A 22,058-nucleotide genomic window follows, 5' to 3' on the forward strand; every position below is an offset into this window, starting at 1 on the left:
GCGCCCGGTAGCTCCACTTGTTATCCCACGGTTCTGTTCCGCCACTTCCACCCACCCACCTTGACCTCGCCTCGCCTCGCCCACCCGTTTTTTTCCTTCGCCCTGCCCGTCTCGATCCGGAGCGAGCGAGCGAGCGCCCGCGGGTCGCCACGCCCCGGCGGAGCGGAGAATGGGCCGGGGAGGCATCGGAGGCGCCGTCGCGGCGGCCGACCTCGAGAACAGCGACTCCACCCGCGGCTTCGTCAGGGACGTCAAGCGCATCGTCGTCAAGGTGGGTGGCCGCGATACGACACGAATATGCTCCCATGCATGCATGGCGAGCTTTTTCCTCCTCCTCCTCCCATCCCGATACGAAACTAATGCCGCCGCCGTCGCCGCCGTTTTATTGGGCCTGTTCGCTGCCGTTCCTTTTGTTTCCCCTCCTCTTCTTCTCCGGCGTGATCCTGGACCGAGTGCGGCGGGCACGGGTGATCGGAGAAAGCGCCGAGGCTGGCACGGGCGAAAAGGCTCCGATCTGGTGACGTCAGCGGGCTGATTCCGTAAAGTATCTGTTCAACGGAGGCGGCGAAAATTTGTTTCGATTCGCTGCGCCTCCTGTTATTATGGCGTAATAATAAAAATCACGTGCTGGGTTCTAGATTGTCCCAGATTCGTGAAACTAAATTGCAAAGTATATTTTCTAATTTAGTTGGAAAGTATTTGGTGTTTTGTGATTAGAGAAAGTACTTTGTGGGAGTAATTGTTTTACTTTGTCGCTAAGTAAATCGGCGTTCGTTCGTCGGGTCCATCTAATGATTTTCTCGTGCATCCAGGTCGGCACCGCTGTTGTCACCGGGCAGAATGGCCGGCTGGCCATGGGCAGGCTCGGAGCTCTCTGCGAGCAGGTAACTGAATTTTCCGACATGTCATGTGCTCTGGCCAAGGAGCTTGTGCTAATATACGGTAGTACTAGCCGGTAAATTGTTTTATTGACCGATACTAACCGGTAAATATGTGGAAATGTTTCAGGTGAAGGAGCTTAATTTCCAGGGGTATGAGGTGATTCTGGTCACCTCTGGCGCCGTTGGCGTCGGCAGGCAGAGGCTCAAGTACCGGAAGCTTATCAACAGCAGGTTGCAGAGAGTTTTTCTCACAGCAGTTTGCTGACGGTCATTGCCTCTGGTTATTGTCACTGCTTGCTGATAATTCTCCTTGCTTGCAGTTTCGCCGATCTGCAGAACCCACAGTTGGACCTGGATGGGAAGGCCTGCGCTGCCGTCGGCCAGAGTGGCCTAATGGCTATCTACGATACGCTGTTTAGCCAAGTGGGTTCTGCTAACTGCTGTTCTTTCTTTTGTTGTTGATGAGGTTAACATATGTTTCTGACATCAAACTTACCTTACTGCAGCTTGATGTGACATCGTCTCAGCTTCTTGTTACGGATCGTGATTTCCGGGATCCAAGTTTTGGGCACCAGCTTCGTGAGACTGTTGTCTCCCTGTTAGATCTTAAGGTGATACCGGTGTTCAACGAGAACGATGCTATCAGTACGAGGAGAGCGCCATATGAGGTGTGATTTCTCTCAAGAACAATTGCCATGCACACCCAAGCTTCAGAGTTTCGTGTTTCTCTAATGTGATCTCTGCAGTAGGAGCTTAATTGACAATTGTCCGTAGTTTAGTCCTTCATTTAGCTTTTCCTCTGCAGGCACCTCTGTTATTATTTTGTAGAACAAGCAACCTATGCTATTTTGCTCTCTGTCTGTCTTGCTGCTTTATCTTTCATTATGCTGTAACAGAATATGCAGTGCCCTTTTAAGTTTCAGTGATCGATGTTTATCACTCCAGGCTTTAAACAAAATGATGGCTATGCATCAACTTTATGGATTCCCACTAGCAATGACAACTGGGCCGTCTTTAGCGTTTCCTGTTCACTGGTTATAACATTTGACTTCATGTGCAGGATTCATCTGGTATATTCTGGGATAACGACAGTTTGGCGACGCTGTTGGCAAAAGAACTGGATGCTGATCTACTTATCATGCTTAGTGATGTGGAGGGACTCTATAGTGGTCCACCGAGTGATCCTCAATCAAAGATTATCCACACCTACATCAATGAAAAACACGGGAAGCTAATTAATTTTGGGGAGAAGTCTCGTGTGGGAAGAGGTGGAATGCAAGCTAAGGTGGCAGCTGCTGTTACTGCTGCATCAAAGGGCGTACCTGCTGTAATTGCAAGGTGAGGCAACTTTTCTCCCTTGTTATTATAGCATGGTTTAACCATATGATAGCTACTAAATGTTCCCATTAGGTTAACATACTGCAAGCCACTATGGTTGGACAAACTGCCAGCTAGTATATTTGAGCAATCCATGGTTGCATATTAAACTATCGCTATTATAATTTGGCATTTCGTAAATCAGTGTGCAAGTATTTACAGATACTAGAGATCTAATGCATGCAATTTTTCCTTATATAATCCACTGGAGTCTGTTACCCGCTTGTGTTGATATTTAGTTTAATTTCCTTGAGTATCCCAGAGAACTGGGCGCCAACCAGTTGGCTAGCTAGAGCAGGCTCAAATGCTCACAGCCCGCCGACCCGCGTTCGAGGCTTGGTGCTCGCCTAGTCGCCTTTCTTCCTGAAACATGCCACCAAAGGCTACTCCTGGTTGGCCAAGTATTTTAAAGTAGTATATCAAATTTCACATCTTCAAAACGCTACCAGACACATTTAGTGTTTGATTACTTCACTGAGGATTTAGGGAGGCCTATGCTTTCACTTCGGCATGTAGTCAAGCTTGTGCTGCGTTTTAGCTGCAACTGCCAGCTGTAGCCTTGTACTATTGTACAAAACTGAGTTTATGTCATCCTGTAATATAATGATTTCCGCCTTCTAACCTTTTTGTTCCTATATCCATTCAGTGGATTTGTAACAGATAGCATTATTAAGATTATGCGAGGAGAGAAAATTGGTACACTTTTCCATAATGAAGCAAATGTCTGGGATTGTTCGAAGGAGGTGACAACCCGTGAGATGGCAGTTGCTGCAAAAGATTGCTCACGGCATCTCCAGGTACCTTTTTCTCTTTCTCTAGAAAGAAGCCTCCGTTGGAGGTATCCTAAGATATCCCTTCATTTCTTATGGAGCAATAGCTATTAATGGAAAGTTTGAGCTGTCTCTGTATTTTGGTTTTCGAGCTGCCATTGCTAATTTTTTTTCTGTTGCATATTGCCTCCCAAACAGAATTTGTCATCGGAGGAGCGTAAGAAGATTTTGCTAGATATTGCCGGTGCTCTGGATGCAAACGTGGATTTAATTATATCCGAGAATGAAGCTGATCTAGCTGCGGCACAAGATTCAGGTTACGAGAAATCCTTGGTTGCTAGGATGACCCTGAAGGCAGGAAAGGTGGGTTTAAATTTCACAGCAGTATCCGTTCATCTATTTGATTATGTTTGGTCATAGCATATGTTCTCATTATATATTTGTAGATAACAAGCCTTGCTGAATCGATTCGTGCAATTGCGGACATGGAGGACCCTATCTCACATACACTGAAAAAAACAGAGGTGAAAACCACCGAACCACATTTCTAAATTTGGAGGATATTTTATGATTATGGCATACTAAGATTTAAATTATAATTTCCTCATGTATTTAACCCATCAAGGACTTATTTGTAGGTTGCTAAGGATTTAGTTTTCGAGAAGATGTACTGCCCATTAGGTGTTCTCCTAATTATTTTTGAGTCTCGTCCTGATGCCCTGGTCCAGGTAAAGATTTTGGGAAGTACAAATTATAAAACTTACCTGGAACATCAACTGTTATTTATTATCAGCATATTATTGTACAGATTGCAGCTCTAGCAATCCGAAGTGGAAACGGCCTTCTTCTGAAAGGAGGAAAAGAAGCTATGAGATCAAACACAATATTACATAAGGTATGATCCATTTAGTTAGCTGATTGTGTTTGGAGTAATGCATCATCTTTATTTAGCTTAATTACAGTCCTGACATATCAATTTATCGTTTTTTATTAGGTCATAACCAGCGTGATTCCAGATGTTGTTGGCAAAAAGCTTATTGGCCTTGTGAAAAGCAAAGATGAAATTGCTGATCTTCTAAAGGTGAGCATTGTCATTTGATTCTTCGATTGATGAGAAGTTGATTACATAAACATGTCTAAACTGATTGCATACTATGCAGCTTGACGATGTGATTGATCTTGTTATTCCAAGAGGCAGTAACAGGCTTGTTTCTCAAATCAAAGCACAAACCAAGATTCCCGTTCTTGGTCATGCTGGTAAGCCATTTTTCCTCACTGAATTCTTGTAATTCAGCTTATTTTTTAAAATAGGATATTATGTCACAGAAATTAAGTAGGTTACATTTTCTGTGAAATTTGAATGTATGACGAACTAAATTGTTTTCATTCTTCTACAGATGGTATCTGCCATGTTTATATTGATAAATCAGCTGACATGGACATGGCAAAACGTATCGTATTGGATGCAAAGGTTGATTATCCTGCAGCGTGTAATGCTATGGTACGTCTCTGAGTTTGATATTTGTATATGGTTTTTAATATTTTCCACCATACCAGATTTCTTAGAGGTTGTGTATATCATTGTAACACAACACTGATTCTACTTTCAACTAAATATTTTTTTTGTAATATATGATGCACTATTTCCGGCATGAATAACTACATAAATAGACTAAGTATTATGTATATCATTGTGCAGGAAACACTACTTGTTCATAAAGATCTGAACAAGACAGAGGGTCTTGATGATTTATTGATGGAACTTGCGAAAGAAGGTACCAGCTCACACCCTTGAAGTCAAATATGTGAACAATAATAAGTAATTCTGTAGTTACGTTTAAACAATAAGTCTAGCAAACTTAGTCACAAGTACTAATCTGTATGAGGTTCTAGACACCGTGAATTGAAATATGAACTTGATGCTAATGAACATTTGATGGGCATGATTAGTTTATCATAATATTATAATTGTTTTACAATGATCATTGTTTTAATTTATAAGGTGATGTAATATTGCAGGAGTTGTTATTTATGGTGGGCCTGTCGCACATGACACACTGAAAGTACCAAAGGTAGATTCATTTCATCATGAGTATAGCTCAATGGCATGCACCCTCGAATTTGTTGATGATGTGCAGTCAGCGATTGACCATATCAATCGTTATGGAAGGTATGCAGGTTTCCATTTAAACATACTCTCGATGTTTTTCTTCTGTTACACTAAATTTGATTGTCTTAAATATTTTGTTTCAGTGCACACACAGATTGTATTATCACAACTGATAAGAAGTCAGCAGATACTTTTCTACAACAAGTTGACAGGTATTTAGTTAACTTCATTTCTACGGTTATTGTGGTTGCTAATTATGGTATTGTTAGCTTTGTTTGATGATTTATTTGATATAAGATCATGCTGCAAGTATCGAAATAACATTTCGTCTAAACTGTGACAGTGCTGCTGTGTTCCATAATGCAAGCACAAGGTTCTGTGATGGGACTCGCTTCGGTCTAGGTGCAGAGGTATTGCCGTTTGACTCGCTTGGGCCTAATATGTGTTGTCAAATGTTATTCAAGATTCGATTGGCTCTGATGCAATCACCTTTCAATTCTATCTTTCTGAATATTTTTTTAACTGTATTTCTGAACATTTTCAAATGTCTTGAATAGGTTGGCATAAGTACAGGGCGCATACATGCTCGTGGACCTGTTGGCGTCGACGGTCTTTTAACCACTCGGTGGTAGGTCTTTATGCCAGTTGTTTTTCTGCAATTCTTCAGCAAATAATAGAACTGTACTTTCATATGAGGAAGTGTTCTGCGTGCACCATCTTCCCCTATAGTTTCTTCAGTTTACGCAAGATACTTCCTGGTTCTAAAGCATTAGTACCTTTACTTAATATGTATGCATTGCTCTCCTCATTATATAGCATTCTGCGAGGGAGTGGACAAGTAGTGAACGGCGACAAGGGAGTTGTGTACACCCACAAGGATCTTCCTTTGCAATGAGGGTAAGACACGGTTTACGTTGCTTCGCTTCGATAGAATGCTTACTCACTGGAGTATTTTACTGACCTTCAGCTCCTATGTTTGCAGGTAGAGGATTCCTGCTGTAGAGCAATTTTTGTAGAAGAATCCTCTTCAAAGCCCCCCTTCTCTCTGTGCGAGGAATGAAGGAAGACAAGAGAGCATTGTTGTTACTATGTTTGCAGGTAGAGGATTCCTGCTGTAGAGCAATTTTTGTAGAAGAATCCTCTTCAAAGCCCCCCTTCTCTCTGTGCGAGGAATGAAGGAAGACAAGAGAGCATTGTTGTTACTATGTCGCTATCTAGTTCCGTGATTGTTCGTGTACAATGATTTATCCATACAATGTCGTAGTTATGGCACTAGTTGTTGTAACTGTAGAATTGCATCGGTACATCTATGCTACATATATGAAGTAGCTGTACTGTTTCTGATGAAGTCTCAAATCCGTTGTCATGTTGTCTTTCTATGGCAAAGAGCACCTGAAATGAATGTAATCGGCATACAGTCTTCTTGAAATGGCGCTTGACATCAAGGGGCAGTGGCTGTAGAACCGCTGGCCTCGCAGCTTGCAAGCTGAGACATCTGTTCGAATCCTCTTGTTACAAACAAACGTGTGGATGCAGGGGTGAACAGAACTAGCACCAGCTATGTCTTTGGCACCAGGCGGGTGAACTGTCACGAACTGTGCCTGAGGCTATGTGAATTAGGCTGAACTGAAACAGGTCCTTGAAACGGACAGCTTTGCAGCCGTAGACGGCCAACACAAATAGTTTCACATAGCCTGGCCTCTGTGAGCATAGAACCATTTGCAAATCAACTCCTAGTAAGTAAAATGCAGTCTCAAGAATTCTCAGAATGCAACAAGTAAAATGCAGTCTCAAGAATTCTCAGAATGCAACAAGCCAACAACCATTTATCAGAAATCTCAGCAGATCTCAACAGATCGTCATGACTTCAGGAATGCAACGAAAACTCATTTATGCGTCAAATCAAAGAACCATAAACCACTGATCATAAACCATTTGCTTGCATATCTTAAACGAATCTCAGGTCTTGATTATGAAGATTAGGTGGGATTTTACAAGGAACTTGCTAATTCATACAATGTCATTAAAGGGGACCCATTACAAACGTGCCAAAATTGCCTTGCAGAAGTTCCACTGGTCTCCAAGTAAAGACCGGCAATCAATTTCCTGTTCCTCCTGAAAGACTGGGTCATCGTGGCTAATCTAATCATGTTAGGCTGTACAATAGTGCCTACTTCATCGTCAATTTGGTATGATCAGTAAAGATCAAAAAGCACCAGCGACTTGGCAGCATCTTCACCAATAATCGCCACACGAACAAATTCCATCCCTGAAGTGATGAAACCGATTCACATCCTTCACAACGATTTCGCGCTCTGTGAATCTGGAGATGAACTTGGTGACTGAATGACAGTCCTCACATAGCCTCAGGTTCTTGGTGATCCTGATTACTTCACCGCTGTGAGTGTTGATAAGCCCAAATGCAACTGCCAGCTTCTCACTGTGACCAAGCAAGATCCTTTCCTTTTCTTCTTCTTCAATGTCATACATGACTATCTCTGTGTCAGGGACATAGCCCTCATTTTTCATCTGTGCCACAAACTCACCTATCAGAGCTTGAAGCTGCTCAACCGGGGGGTTCTTGTTGTCCACAGATGTGAAAGAGTATATCTTCTTGTTCACCTCCATCCAGCTGCACCCCGGCACCTTCTCTAGCCCATGCTCCTCAAGCAGCTCCTTTAGCACGGCAACTTGGTCTTGCAGTTTAGCTCGAGAATAAATATCAGCAAGTAGTACATAGTTGCCGGCATTTCTGGGTTCAAGATCGAAGAGACGAGAGCAAGCCATCTCTGCGTACTCCACATGGCCATGAATACGGCAAGCTCCAAGCAGTGCACCCCACACTTGAGGACTCGGCTCAATGTGCATGCTCTGTATGAGCTCCACTGCTTCATCCAACTGCCCAGCACGACCAAGGAGGTCTACCATGCAAGCATAGTGCTCTGCACGGGGTTTGACACTATAATCCGTCATCGACTCAAACAACTTCTTCCCCTCATCCACAAGTCCGGCATGGCTACAAGCCCCAAGAACACTGATAAATGTTATGATACTCGGTGATAACCCAACTTGAACCATTTTCTCAAACACCTGAATCGCCTCACGGCCAAAGCCATGCATCCCATATCCAGATATAAGTGAATTCCACGACACAACATCCCTCCGGCGTCCTATCCAATTGAAAATATGCCGGCCAACTTCAAGGCATCCACATCTCATGTACATTGCCATCAGTGCATTCAGTACAGAAACAAGTGAGTCGAAACCCCTCCGAAGAATATAGGCATGCAATAGTTTGCCGTGACCGAGTGCGTTTACTCCCGCGCACGCATTCAAGACACTTACTATTGTGATTGAGTTAGGCACCAGGTCTGCATCAGAAGCCAGCATATCCTTGAACAGCTCAATGGCATCAGCAGGTCTCTCATTCTTGGCATAGCACGCAATCATGGCACTCCAGGAAACAACGTTCCTCTCTGGCATTGCAGCAAACACATTCTCAGCATAGCCGACGATCCCAAGCTTTGCATAGCAGTCAATAAGAGTAGTGGCGACATGCATGTGCAATGCGTAGCCACGGCGGATGGCATGTGCGTGTACCTCGCGTACACGGGCGGAGGCCGGTGCGTGCGACGCCGACGCGGCGATGCAGGCCTTGAGCCCGAGCGTGTAGCTGTAGCTGTCAACGGGAACGCCGAGTCGCCCCATGTCGGCCAAGCGCGCGAGCGCCTCGTCGCCATGGTCGGCGAGCGCGAGGGCCTTGAGCAGCGCGTTCCACACGAAGATGTTCTTGTCGGGCGCCTCGTCGAACACCTGGCGCGCGGCCGGGAGCGCGCCGAGCGCAGCGTAGGCGTCGATGAGGCGGGTGGAGAGGAACGGGTCGGAGCGGAAGACCGGGTCGGCCTCGAGCCGGCGGTGGACGGCCGCGGCGAGCGCGGCGTCCCCGGCCCTGGCGGCGGCCTGGAGGAGCGACTCGTAGGTGCGCTGCGTGGGGGCGGGGAGGCCCTGGAGGAGCGCGGCGGCGCGGGAGAGGCGGCCGCTGGCGCAGAGCGTCTGGATGAGGTGGTTGGCATTGGCCGGCGGGGGCGCCGCGCCCGACGACGACAGGGAGGACCTGCAGCGCGCGAGCCTTGGGCGCCTGGCGCCGAACGCCGGGTGGGAGAGGTGGAGCGAACCCGCGGGGGCGGAGGCGAACATGAGGTGGAGGGGGCGGAGGCGGAGGCGGAGGCGGAGGCGGAGGGGGCGGCTCGGTAGGGGCTTCACCGTGGGGGAGGAGGGGCGCGCCGCTGCGCCGGCGTGATGGATATTTTTTGGGTGGGGTTTGTGGCCGGTTCGGTCGGAGTTCGGGGTTGGGTGGAGGCGGAGGAAAATGGCCGTGCCGCGCGGAGCCGGAGAAGCGTCGGGATTTTGCGCGATTTTTTGTGGTTTCGGTAGGCCGATGCCCGATGGGCTCCGGGTCCATCTTACACGTCTGCAGCATCCGGCGAAAGTATGGGCTGCATTTCGATCCTTCGTTTGGGCTGCAAATGGCTGAACGGGTCGGCGTGTGATCGGCCTAAAGATTCTGGAGCACTGTCGCGGGAATTCCCCTAACACAGGGAGATCAAGCGATCGTTCGTCTTGGGCCCGGCCCGTTTAATGTTTCAGCGATCCAGGTTTTCGGAACTCTCTAGAGGTTTCTGGACGGGGTTTTTTGATTTTGCGAACCTTCTAGAAGGTTCCTGAACCGGGTTTTCTTTTCTTCTTGTTACCTCTCTTTTTTGTTTTCTTTTTTCTTTTTTCCTGTTTCTATTATATACCTTTTCCTTTTTTCTGTTTATTTTTTGTTAGCGTCTCAAGCACCGATGAAAAGAAACCTGCCATGGCAGCCCAACCCAACAACTTTGCCATGGCAGCAGAAAAGAGCAACAGGAGAACAAGTGGCCATTGAGCGCTACCGCCGGCTGACTCAGCATCCTCAACCAATCGAGAGCATTTATTTTGATCTTGTCTAAGACTTGTCTCAAGCGACTTATTTCTGGTTACTTATTTTTCTTCTCCCTTTCTGACGACCCATAGACTCGTTTTATATAACAGCTGAGTCCATGGGTTACAAGAGACTCCGGGTTATACCCGCAATCGGAGTCCTACTCTAAGTACTTAAAATTCTCCGTGTCTTCCAAGCTGAAAGTCTTCGTCTTGTATTTGGACTCCAGAACACAGAACAAGCTCCTAACATCGTGGTATCAGAGAGCACCCTCCACCCTCTCGTTGTCGCTCCGCCACCACCACCACGCCGCCCTGCAGACACGCCGTCGACACCAAGCTCAGGCGGCACTCCTCGCGGGCATGGATCCTGAGCTGCATGTTGGGGAACGTTGCATGGAAAACAAAAAAAATTCTATGCACACGCAAGATCTATCCATGGAGATGCATAGCAACGAGAGGGGAGAGTATGTCTACGTACCCTCGTAGACTGTAAAGCGGAAGCGTTTAACAACGCGGTTGATATAGTCAAACACCTTCGCGATCCAACTGATCAAGTACCGAACGTACGGCACCTTCGTGTTCAGGACACGTTCAGCTCGATGACGTCCTTGCCTTCTTGATCCAACGAGACGGGCGAAGTAGTAGATAAGTTCCGGCAGCACGACGGGGTGATGAACTTGTTCCCGCAGGGCTTCGCCGTGCACTGCGGAAAACTAGATGGAGGACTAAATTGTGGAAAGGGGCGCCGCACACGGCTAAGAGATTGTTGTGGGTTTGTGTAGCGCCCCTCCCTCTCATATATATAGGTGGGGGAGGGGAGGCAGCCTTGGGTGCGCCCCAAGGTGGCCGACCGGCCCCCTTGGGTGCTTTCCCTTTGGCGCCCCCCTTCCTTGTTTGCCTGCGGGGGAAGGCAGGAGGAGGTGCCCCCCTTTCCTTCCTCTTAGCTGGAAGGAAGGATAGAGGGGCTAGCCCTCCCCCCTTTCAATCCATAGGGCCGGCGGCCAAGGGAAGGGGCGCGCTCATACGTCTCGAACATATCTATAATTTTTCATTATTCCATGCTATTTGCTACCTTTTGAGCTCGCATTGGTTTTTTCCTTGAAGAGCAAAGGGCGACGCAGCAAAGTAGCATAAGTATTTCCCTCAGTTTTGAGAATCAAGGTATCAATCCAGTAGCAGACAACGCGCAAGCCACTGAATACCTGCACAAACAAACACCAACCTTGCACCCAATGCGATAAAGGGGTTGTCAATCCCTTCATGGTTATTTGCAACGTGAGATCTGATAGAGATGGATAAATGGTAAAGTAATATTTTTGGTATTTTTGGTTTATGGAACGGAAAGTAAAAGATTGCAAAGAAAGTAAATAGGAAACTAGAATTGTATATTGGAAACTTATATGATGGAAAATAGACCCGGAGGCCATAGGTTTCACTAGAGGCTTCTCTCAAGGTAGAAGATATTAGGTGGGTGAACAAATTACTGCCGAGCAATTGATAGAAAAAAGCAAAGTTATGACGATATCTAAGGCAATGATCATGAATATAGGCATCACGCCCGTGTCAAGTAGACCGAAACGATTCTGCATCTACTACTATTACTCCACACATCGACCGCTATCCAACATGCATCTAGAGTATTAAGTTCATAAAGAATGGAGTAACACCTTAAGCAAGATGACATGATGTAGAGGAATTAACTCAAGCAATATGATGAAAACCCCACCTTTTTATCCTCGATGGCAACAATACAATACATGTCGGTTCCCCTTCTGTCACTAGGATCGAGCACCGCAAGATTGAACCCAAAGCTAAGCACTTGTCCCATTGCAAGAAAAACCAATCTAGTTGGCCAAACCAAATCGATAGTTCGAAGAGACTTGCAAAGATATCAAATCATGCACAAAAGAATTCAGAGGAGATTCAAATAATATTCATAGATAAGTTGATCATAAATCCACAATTCATCGGATCTCAGCAAACACACCGCAAAAGAGTATTACATCGAATAGATATCCAAGAATATCGAGGAGAACTTTGTATTGAGTATCAAAGAGAGAGAAGCAGCCATCTAGCTACTAGCTATGGACCGGTAGGTCCGAGGTAATCTACTCATGCTTCATCGGAGAGGCAATGGTGTTGATGTAGAAGCCCTTCGTGATCGAATCCCCCTCCGACAGGATGTCGAAAAAGGCCCCAAGATGGTATCCCATGGGTACAGAAGGTTGCGGCGGTGGAAAAGTGGTTTCGTGGCTCCCTTGTAAGTTTTTGGGGGTATATGTGTATATATAGGAGGAAGATCTAGGCCAGGGGGTCCCCGAGGGGCCCACAAGGTTGGGGGCGCCCTACCCCTCCTGGGCGTGCCCTCCACCCTTGTGGTCGCCTCGTGGCTCTTTTGACTTGTACTCCAAGTCTCCTGGGTGTCTTCTAGCCCAAGAAAAATCATCGCGGAAGTTTTATTCCGTTTGGACTCCGTTTGGTATTCCTTTTCTGCGAAACTCTAAAACAAGGAAAAACAGAAACTGGCACTGGGCTCTAGGTTAATAGGTTAGTCCCAAAAATCATATAAAATAGCATATTAATGCATATAAAACATCCAAAACAGATAATACAATAGCATGGAACAATAAAAAATTATAGATACGTTGGAGACGTATCAAGCATCCCCAAGCTTAATTCCTGCTCGTCCTCGAGTAGGTAAATGATAAAAACAGAATTTTTGATGTGGAATGCTACCTAACATATTTATCCATGTAATTCTCTTTATTGTGGCATGAATGTTCAGATCCATAAGATTCAAAGCAAAAGTTTAATATTGACATAAAAACAATAATACTTCATGCATACTAACAAAATAATTATGTCTTCTCAAAATAACATGGCCAAAGAAAGCTTAACCCTACAAAATCATATAGTCTGGCTATGCTCCATCTTCATCACACAAAATATTCAAATCAGGCACAACCCCGATGACAAGCCAAGCAATTGTTTCATACTTTTGACTTTCTCAAACCTTTTCAACTTTCACGCAATACATGAGCGTGAGCATGGACATAGCACTATAGGTGGAATAGACGATGGTTGTGGAGAAGACAAAAAAGAAGGAGATAGTCTCACATCAACTAGGTGTATCAACGGGCTATGGAGATGCACATTAATAGATATCAATGTGAGTGAGCAGGGATTGCCATGCAACGGATGCACTAGAGCTATAAGTTTATGAAAGCTCAAAAAAGAAAACTAAGTGGGTGTGCATCCAACTTGCTTGCTCATGAAGACCTAGGGCATTTTGAGGAAGCCCATCATTGGAATATACAAGCCAAGTTCTATAATAAAAAATTCCCACTAATATATGAAAGTGATATCATAGGAGGCTCTCTATCATGAAGATCATGGTGCTACTTTGAAGCACAAGTGTGGCAAAAAGGATAGTAACATTGTCCCTTCTATCTTTTTCTCCTTTTATCTTTTCCCTTTTTTTCTTTACTTTTTTTGGGCCTTCTCTTTTTTGGCCTTTCTCTTTTTTCCTCACATGGGACAATGCTCTAATAATGAAAATCATCACACTTCTATTTACTTACAACTCAAGAATTACAACTCGATACTAGAACAAAAATATGACTCTATGTGAATGCCTCCGGCGGTGTACCGAGATGTGCAATGAATCAAGAGCGACGTGTATAAAAAATGATGAACGTGGCTTTGCCACAAATACGATGTCAACTACATGATCATGCAAAGCAATATGACAATGATGATGTATGTCATAATAAACGGTACGGTGGAAAGTTGCATGGCAATATATCTCGGAATGGCTATGAAAATGCCATAATAGGTAGGTATCGTGGCTGTTTTGAGGAAGGATATGTGGTGGGTTTATGATACCCGCGAAAGTTGCGCGATACTAGAGAGGCTAGCAATGGCGGAAAGGTGAGAGTGCGTATAATCCATGGACTCAACATTAGTCATAAAGAACTCACATACATATTGCAAAAATCTACTAGTCATAGAAACAAAGTACTACGCGCATGCTCCTAGGGGGATAGATTGGTAGGAAAATACCATTGCTCATCCCCCACCGCTACTCATAAGGAAGACAATAAAAAAACATCTCATGCTCCAACTTCGTTACATAACGGTTCACCATACGTGCATGCTACGAGACTCACAAACCTCAACACAAGTATTTCTCAAATTCACAACTACTTACTAGCATGACTCTAATACCACCATCTTCATATCTCAAAACAATCATAAGGAATCAAACTTCTCATAGTATTCAATGCACTTTATATGAAAGTTCTTATTATATCCCTCTTGGATGCCTATCATATTAGGACTAATTTTATAACCAAAGCAAATTACCATGCTGTTCTAAAGACTCTCAAAATAATATAAGTGAAGTACCAGAGTTCATCAATTTCTATAAAAATAAAACCACCTTCGTGCTCTAAAAAGATATAAGTGAAGCACTAGAGCAAAATTGCCTAGCTCAAAAGATATAAGTGAAGCACATAGAGTATTCTAATAAATCACGATTCATGCGTGTCTCTCCCAAAAGGTGTGTACAACAAGGATGATTGTGGCAAAATAAAAGCAAAGACTCAAATCATACAAGACGCTCCAAGCAAAACACATATCATGTGGTGAATAAAAATATAGCCTCAAGTAAAGTCACCGATAGACGAAGACGAAAGTGGGGATGACTTCCCGAGGCATCCCCAAGCTTAGGATTTTTGACATCCTTGAATATTACCTTGGGGTTCCTTGGGCATCCCCAAGCTTCGACTCTTGCCACTCCTTATTCCATAGTCCATCAAATCCTTACCCTAAACTTGAAAACTTCACAACACAAAACTCCAACAGAAAATCTCGTAAGCTTTGTTAGTATAAGAAAATAAATCACCACTTTTGGTACTGTTGTGAACTCATTATTTATCTATACTGGTGTAATATCTATTGTATTCCAACTTTTCCATGGTTCATACCCCCCGATACTAGCCATAGATGCATCAAAATAAGCAAACAACACGCGAAAAACAGAATATGACAAAAACAGAACAATCTGTAGCAATCTAGATATTTTGAATACTTCTGTAACTCCAAAAATCCTGAGAAATTAGGAAGTCCTAGGCAATTTTTTTATTAATCATATGCAAGAATAATCAGTATTTTATCGCGCTTCTATAAAAAAATGAAAACTAATCTCCTGGGCGCAAAAGTTTCTGTTTTTCAGCAAGATCAAATCAACTATCACCGTAAGCTATCCGAAAGGTCTTACTTGGCACAAACACTAATTAAAACACAAAACCACATCTAACCAGAGGCTAGATAAAAAATTTATTGCAAAACAGGACCTAAAAAGCAAGAACAAAAATAAAATTGCATTGCCTTCCAACAAGCGCTATTGTTTAACGCCCCTAGCTAGGCATAAAAACACGAATAGATCAAGTGTTATCATCTTTGGCATGCAATCCATAAGTGGCTCTAATAATAGATTCATACGACAATTTAATTTTTCTTTCTAGGGAAGTGTTCCATGCCTTTCCTTAACGGAAGTTGGAATCTAATATTTCCTTCCTTCATCAATAATTGCACCGATCGTTCTAAGGAAAGGTCTACCAAGAATAATAGGACATGTAGGATTGCAATCTATATCAAGAACAATGAAATCTACGGGCACATAATTCCTATTTGCAACAATAAGAACATCATTAATATTTCCCATAGGTTTCTTAATAGTGGAATCCGCAAGATGCAAATTTAAGGAACAACCATCAAATTCACGGAAACCTAATACATCACATAAAGTTTTCAGAATCGTGGAAACACTAGCACCCAAATCACACAAAGCATAGCATTCATAATATTTAATCTTAATCTTAATAGTAGGTTCCCACTCATCATAAAGTTTTCTAGGGATAGAAACTTCCAATTCAAGCTTTTCTTCAAAAGATTGCATCATAACATCAACGATATGTTTAGTAAAAGCTTTGTTTTGATTATAAGCATGAGGAGAATTCAACATGGATTGCAACAAGGAAATGAAATCAATTAAAGAACATTTATCATAATTAAATTCCTTGAAATCCAAAAGAGTGGGTTCATTGCTACTTAAAGTTTTGACCTCTCCAATCCCAGTTTTATCAATTTTAGCATCAAGATCTAAAAACTCCGAATCATTGGGACGCCTTCTAACTAAAGTTGACTCATCTCAAGTCCCATTTTTATCAAGATTAACATTGGAAAACAAAGATTCAATAGGAGTCATGATGTCTACTACACAACCTTCTTCTTGTAGACGTTGTTGGGCCTCCAAGTGCAGAGGTTTGTAGGACAGTAGCAAATTTCCCTCAAGTGGATGACCTAAGGTTTATCAATCTGTGGGAGGCGTAGGATGAAGATGGTCTCTCTCAAACAACCCTGCAACCAAATAACAAAGATTCTCTTGTGTCCCCAACACACCCAATACAATGGTAAATTATATAGGTGCACTAGTTCAGCGAAAAGATGGTGATGCAAGTGCAATATGGATGGTAGATATGGGTATTTGTAATATGTAAATATAAAAACAGCAAGGTAGCAAGCGATAAAAGTGAGCATAAACAGTATTGCAATGTGTTGAAACAAGCCCTAGGGTTCATACTACCACTAGTGCAAGTTCTCTCAACAATAATAACATAATTGGATCATATAACTATCCCTCAACATGCAACAAAGAGTCACTCCAAAGTCACTAACAGCGGAGAACAAACGAAGAGATTATTGTAGGGTACGAAACCACCTCAAAGTTATCCTTTCGGATCGATCTATCATAGAGTTTGTACTAGAATAACACCTTAAGACACAAATCAACCAAAACCCTAATGTCACCTAGATACTCCAATGTCACCTCAACTATCCGTGGGTTTGATTATACGATATGCATCAAACAATATCAGATTCATCTATTCAACCAACACATAGAACTTCAAAGAGTGCCCCAAAGTTTCTACCGGAGAGTCAAGACGAAAACGTGTGCCAACCCCTATGCATAAGTTCACGAGGTCACGAAGCCCGCAAGTTGATCACCAAAACATACATCAAGTGAATCACGTGATATCCCATTGTCACCACAGAGAAGCACATGCAAGACATACATCAAGTGTTCTCAAATCCTTAAAGACTCAATCCGATAAGATAACTTCAAAGGGAAAACTCAATTCATCACAAGAGAGTAGAGGGGGAGAAACATCATAAGATCCAACTATAATAGCAAAGCTCGCGATACATAAAGATCGTACCACCTCAAGAACACGAGAGAGAGAGAGAACAAACACATAGCTACTTGTACATACCCTCAGCCCCGAGGGTAAACTACTCCCTCCTCGTCATGGAGAGCGTCGGGATGATGAAGATGGCTGATACGTCTCCAACGTATCTATAATTTTTGATTGCTCCATGCTATATTATCTACTGTTTTGGAAATTATTGGGCTTTATTATCCACTTTTATATTATTTTTGGGACTAACCTATTAACCGGAGGCCCAGCCTAGAATTGCTGTTTTTTGCCCATTTCAGAGTTTCGCAGAAAAGGAATATCAAACGAGTCCAAACGGAATGAAACCTTTGGGAACATGATTTTCGGAACGAACATGATACAGGAGAATTGGACCCTACGTCAAGAAATAAAGGAGGAAGCCACGAGGTAGGGGGGCGTGCCTAGCCCCCAGGCGCGCCCTCCACCCTCGTGGGCCCCCTGTTGCTCCACCGACATATTCCTTTCTCCTATATATACCTATGTACCCCCAAACAATCAGAAACGGAGCCAAAAACCTATTTCCATCGCCGCAACCTTCTGTATCCACGAGATCCCATCTTGGGGCCTGTTTCGGAGCTCCGCCGGAGGGGGCATCCATCACGGAGGGCTTCTACATCAACACCATAGCCTCTCCGATGAAGTGTGAGTAGTTTACCCCAGACCTCCGGGTCCATAGTTATTAGCTAGATGGCTTCTACTCTCTTTTGGATCTCAATACAATGTTCTCCCCCTCTCTTGTGGAGATCTATTCGATGTAATCTTCTTTTTGCGGTGTGTTTGTTGAGACAGATGAATTGTGGGTTTATGATCAAGATTATCTATGAACAATATTTGAATCTTCTCTGAATTCTTTTATGTATGATTGGTTATCTTTGCAAGTCTCTTCGAATTATCAGTTTGGTTTGGCCTACTAGATTGATCTTTCTTGCAATGGGAGAAGTGCTTGGCTTTGGGTTCAATCTTGCGGTGTCCTTTCCCAGTGACAGTAGGGGCAGCAAGGCACGTATTGTATTGTTGCCATCGAGGATAACAAGATGGTTTTTTTATCATATTGCATGAATTTACCCCTCTACATCATGTCATCTTGCTTAAGGCGTTACTCTGTTTTCATGAACTTAATACTCTAGATGCATGCTGGATAGCGGTCGATGAGTGGAGTAATAGTAGTAGATGCAGGCAGGATTCGGTCTACTTGTCTCGGACGTGATGCCTATATACATGATCATACCTAGATATTCTCATAACTATGCTCAATTTTGTCAATTGCTCAACAGTAATTCGTTCACCCACCGTAAAATACTTATGCTCTTGAGAGAAGCCACTAGTGAAACCTATGGCCCTCGGGTCTATCTTCATCATATTAATCTTCCAATACTTAGTTATTTCCTTTGCTTTTATTTTACTTTGCATCTTTATCACAAAAATACCAAAAATATTATCCTATCATATCTATCAGATCTCACTCTCGTAAGTGACCGTGAAGGGATAGACAACCCCTTATCACATTGGTTGCGAGGAGTTATTTGTTTTGTGCAGGTACGAGGGACTTGCGCGTAGCCTCCTACTGGATTGATACCTTGGTTCTCAAAAACTGTGGGAAATACTTACGCTACTTTGTTGCATCATCCTTTCCTCTTCAAGGAAATCCAACGCAGTGCTCAAGAGGTAGCAAGAAGAATTTATGGCGCCGTTGCCGGGGAGTCTACGCAAAAGTCAACATACCAAGTACCCATCACAACCCTTATCTCCCGCATTACATTATTTGCCATTTGCCTCTCGTTTTCCTCTCCCCCACTTCACCCTTGCCGTTTTATTCGCCCTCTCTCTCTCTATCCTCCCTCTCTTTCTCTATTTGCCTCTTTTTGCCCATTTCTTGTTTGCTCGTGTGTTGGATTGCTTGCTTGTCGTTATGGCTAGTCCTCTATCCTCTCCATTGTCTCCTGATAATGAAGTCCTTAATTTTAAACAAAGGGAGGGAGAAAGTCTGAAAGATGCTTGGTATAGAATTTGCAATGCTCAAAATAGATCTACCGCGAAGCAATATACTTTCGTTCTTCTCCGCAATTTTTATGTAGGTGCTAATCCTTGGTATAGATATATCATTGATACCATCATCGGAGGGAATTTCTTAGGTAGCCATACTTTGATTCTTATAATGCTATGATAGATTTGTTTGGCTCACCCCCTCTTTTGGTTAATGGAACTGTATTAACTTTGGAGCATGTAATGCAAAGGCTCAAAATTATTGAAAATAAGGTTGCTACCGTAGAGTTAATTGAAAATTTGGATAAAAAATATCCACAATCAAATCTCTCAATATGGATCTAAAGTAGGAGTCACTTTGAAAAATATTAAAGAGAAGGAACCCATAGTTAATGAGAAAATAAATCATGATTCCACTAGGATCGATAAACTTGAAGATATCATTACCAACTTGGGAACCGCTTTTTCTTCCGTAAAGAATACTCCAAGTCCTCCTACTAAAATCGCCAAACTTATGTATGTTCCTAAAAATAAGGGTGAATCCTCTAGTAAGGAAACTGCGGATCTCAAATCTATAAGTATTCATCCCAATCTTGTTGCTATCATTAAGGAACCATTTGTTACAAATGAATTTTTCGATCTTGTGCCTAAAAGTTTGATAATAACTAAAAAGAAAGAAATTTCTAAGGATAAAAGATGTCTCATTGAAGAATTGCCTACCAAAGATGGAAATACCTAGATCTATCCTTGTTTTTATGCCTAGCTAGGGGCATTAAACGATAGCACTTGTTGGGAGGCAACCCAATTTTATTTTTATTCCTAGATTTTTGCTCCTGTTTAGTAATAAATAATTTACCTAGCCTCTGTTTTTATTGTGTTTTTTGTGTTTAGTTAGTGTTTGTGCCAAGTAGAACCATTGGGAAGACTTGGGGAAAGTCTTGTTATCTTGCTGTAAAAAAACAGAAACTTTAGCGCTCACGAGAACTGCTGCCATTTTTATTTTGAAAGTGCTGTTTAGTTAATTATTTTTGCAGATGATTAATAGATAAATTACTCACGTCCAGAAATTTATTTTAGAATTTTTGGGGTTCCAGATCTTTCTCTAGCTACAGATTACTACAGACTGTTCTGTTTTTGACAGATTCTGTTTTTCGGGTGTTGTTTGCTTATTTTGATGAATCTATGGCTAGTAAAATAGTTTATAAACCATAGAGAAGTTGTAATACAGTAGGTTTAACACCAATATAAATAAATAATGAGTTAATTACAGTACCTTGAAGTGGTCTTTTGTTTTCTTTCGCTAACGGAGCTCACGAGATTTTCTACTTTAAGTTTTGTGTTGTGAAGTTTTCAAGTTTTGGGTAAAGATTTGATGGATTATAGAACAAGGAATGGCAAGAGCCTAAGATTAGGGATGCCCATGGAAGCCCCCAAGATAATCTAAGGACACCTAAAATCCAAAGCTTGGGGATGCCCCGGAAGGCATCCCCTCTTTCGTCTACTTCTATCGGTAACTTTACTTGGAGCTATATTTTTATTCACCACATGATATGTGTTTTTCTTGGAGCGTCTTGTATGATTTGAGTCTTTGCTTTTTAGTTTACCACAATCATCCTTGCTGTACACACCTTTTGAGAGAGCCATACATGATTTGGAATTTGTTAGAATACTCTATGTCCTTCACTTATATCTTTTGAGTTGTATAGTTTTGCTCTAGTACTTCACTTATATCTTTTAGAGCACGGTGGTGGATTTGTTTTATAGAAACTATTGATCTCTCATGCTTCACTTAGATTATTTTGAGAGTATTAAATAGCATGGTAATTTTCTTAAATAATCCTAATATGCTAGGTATTCAAGATTAGTAATTTTTTTCTTATGAGTGTTTTGAATACTAAGAGAAGTTTGATGCTTGATGATTGTTTTGAGATATGGAGGTAATAATATCAAAGTCGTGCTAGTTGAGTAGTTGTGAATTTGAGAAATGCTTGTGTTGAAGTTTGCAAGTCCCGTAGCATGCACGTATGGTAAACATTATGTAACAAATTTGAAACATGAGGTGTTCTTTGATTGTCCTCCTTATGAGTGGCGGTCGGAGACGAGCGATGGTCTTTTCCTACCAATCTATCCCCCTAGGAGCATGCGCGTAGTGCTTGGTTTTTGATGACTTGTAGATTTTTGCAATAAGTATGTGAGTTCTTTATGACTAATGTTGAGTCCATGGATTATACGCAATCTAACCCTTCCATCATTGCTAGCCTCTTTGGTACCATGCATTGCCATTTCTCACATTGAGAGTTGGTGCAAACTTCGTCGGTGCATCCAAACCCCGTGATATGATACACTCTTTCACACATAAACCTCCTTATATCTTCCTCAAAACAGCCACCATACCTACCTATTATGGCATTTCCATAGCCATTCCGAGATATATTGCCATGCAACTTTCCACCATTCCATTTATCATGACACATTCATCATTGTCATATTGCTAGCATGATCATGTAGTTGTCATAGTATTTGTGGAAAAGCCATTGTTCATAATTCTTTCATACATGTCACTCTTGGTTCATTGCATATCCCGGTACACCGCCGGAGGCATTCATATAGAGTCATCTTTTGTTCTAGCATCGAGTTGTAATCATTGAGTTGTAAATAAATAGAAGTG

At 42.6% G+C, this 22,058-nt stretch overlaps 2 protein-coding genes across 2 annotated transcripts; one reads left to right on the top strand and one right to left on the bottom strand.

Annotated features, from left to right (window-relative positions):
- LOC123062592 (delta-1-pyrroline-5-carboxylate synthase 2) lies at positions 1-6,515 on the top strand. Its single transcript, XM_044486171.1, has 21 exons — positions 1-271; positions 813-884; positions 1,009-1,112; positions 1,202-1,304; positions 1,388-1,549; positions 1,942-2,219; positions 2,905-3,055; positions 3,227-3,391; positions 3,475-3,552; positions 3,667-3,756; positions 3,837-3,923; positions 4,023-4,109; positions 4,189-4,285; positions 4,426-4,529; positions 4,728-4,803; positions 5,048-5,198; positions 5,282-5,350; positions 5,482-5,548; positions 5,696-5,766; positions 5,955-6,035; positions 6,121-6,515. The coding sequence occupies exons 1-20, from the start codon at positions 170-172 to the stop codon at positions 6,031-6,033; spliced, it is 2,193 nt and encodes a 730-aa protein (XP_044342106.1). The 5' UTR covers positions 1-169; the 3' UTR covers positions 6,034-6,035; positions 6,121-6,515.
- A 544-nt stretch (positions 6,516-7,059) lies between these two features.
- LOC123062593 (pentatricopeptide repeat-containing protein At3g46790, chloroplastic) lies at positions 7,060-9,510 on the bottom strand. Its single transcript, XM_044486172.1, has one exon. The coding sequence runs from the start codon at positions 9,333-9,335 to the stop codon at positions 7,374-7,376; it is 1,962 nt and encodes a 653-aa protein (XP_044342107.1). The 5' UTR covers positions 9,336-9,510; the 3' UTR covers positions 7,060-7,373.
- Between the last annotated feature and the right edge of the window lie 12,548 nt (positions 9,511-22,058).

This window comes from Triticum aestivum, chromosome 3A (genome assembly GCF_018294505.1).
Source record: "Triticum aestivum cultivar Chinese Spring chromosome 3A, IWGSC CS RefSeq v2.1, whole genome shotgun sequence".
Taxonomy (NCBI): Eukaryota; Viridiplantae; Streptophyta; class Magnoliopsida; order Poales; family Poaceae; genus Triticum; species Triticum aestivum.

Bases quoted from the DNA above. Each gene is read 5' to 3' on its own strand.
- LOC123062592 (XM_044486171.1), top strand. From the start codon at position 170: ATGGGCCGGGGAGGCATCGGAGGCGCCGTCGCGGCGGCCGACCTCGAG. The intron at 3,392-3,474 runs GTGGGTTTAAAT...ATATATTTGTAG, and splicing joins TGACCCTGAAGGCAGGAAAG to ATAACAAGCCTTGCTGAATC. The intron at 5,199-5,281 runs GTATGCAGGTTT...ATTTTGTTTCAG, and splicing joins CATATCAATCGTTATGGAAG to TGCACACACAGATTGTATTA.
- LOC123062593 (XM_044486172.1), bottom strand. From the start codon at position 9,335: ATGTTCGCCTCCGCCCCCGCGGGTTCGCTCCACCTCTCCCACCCGGCG.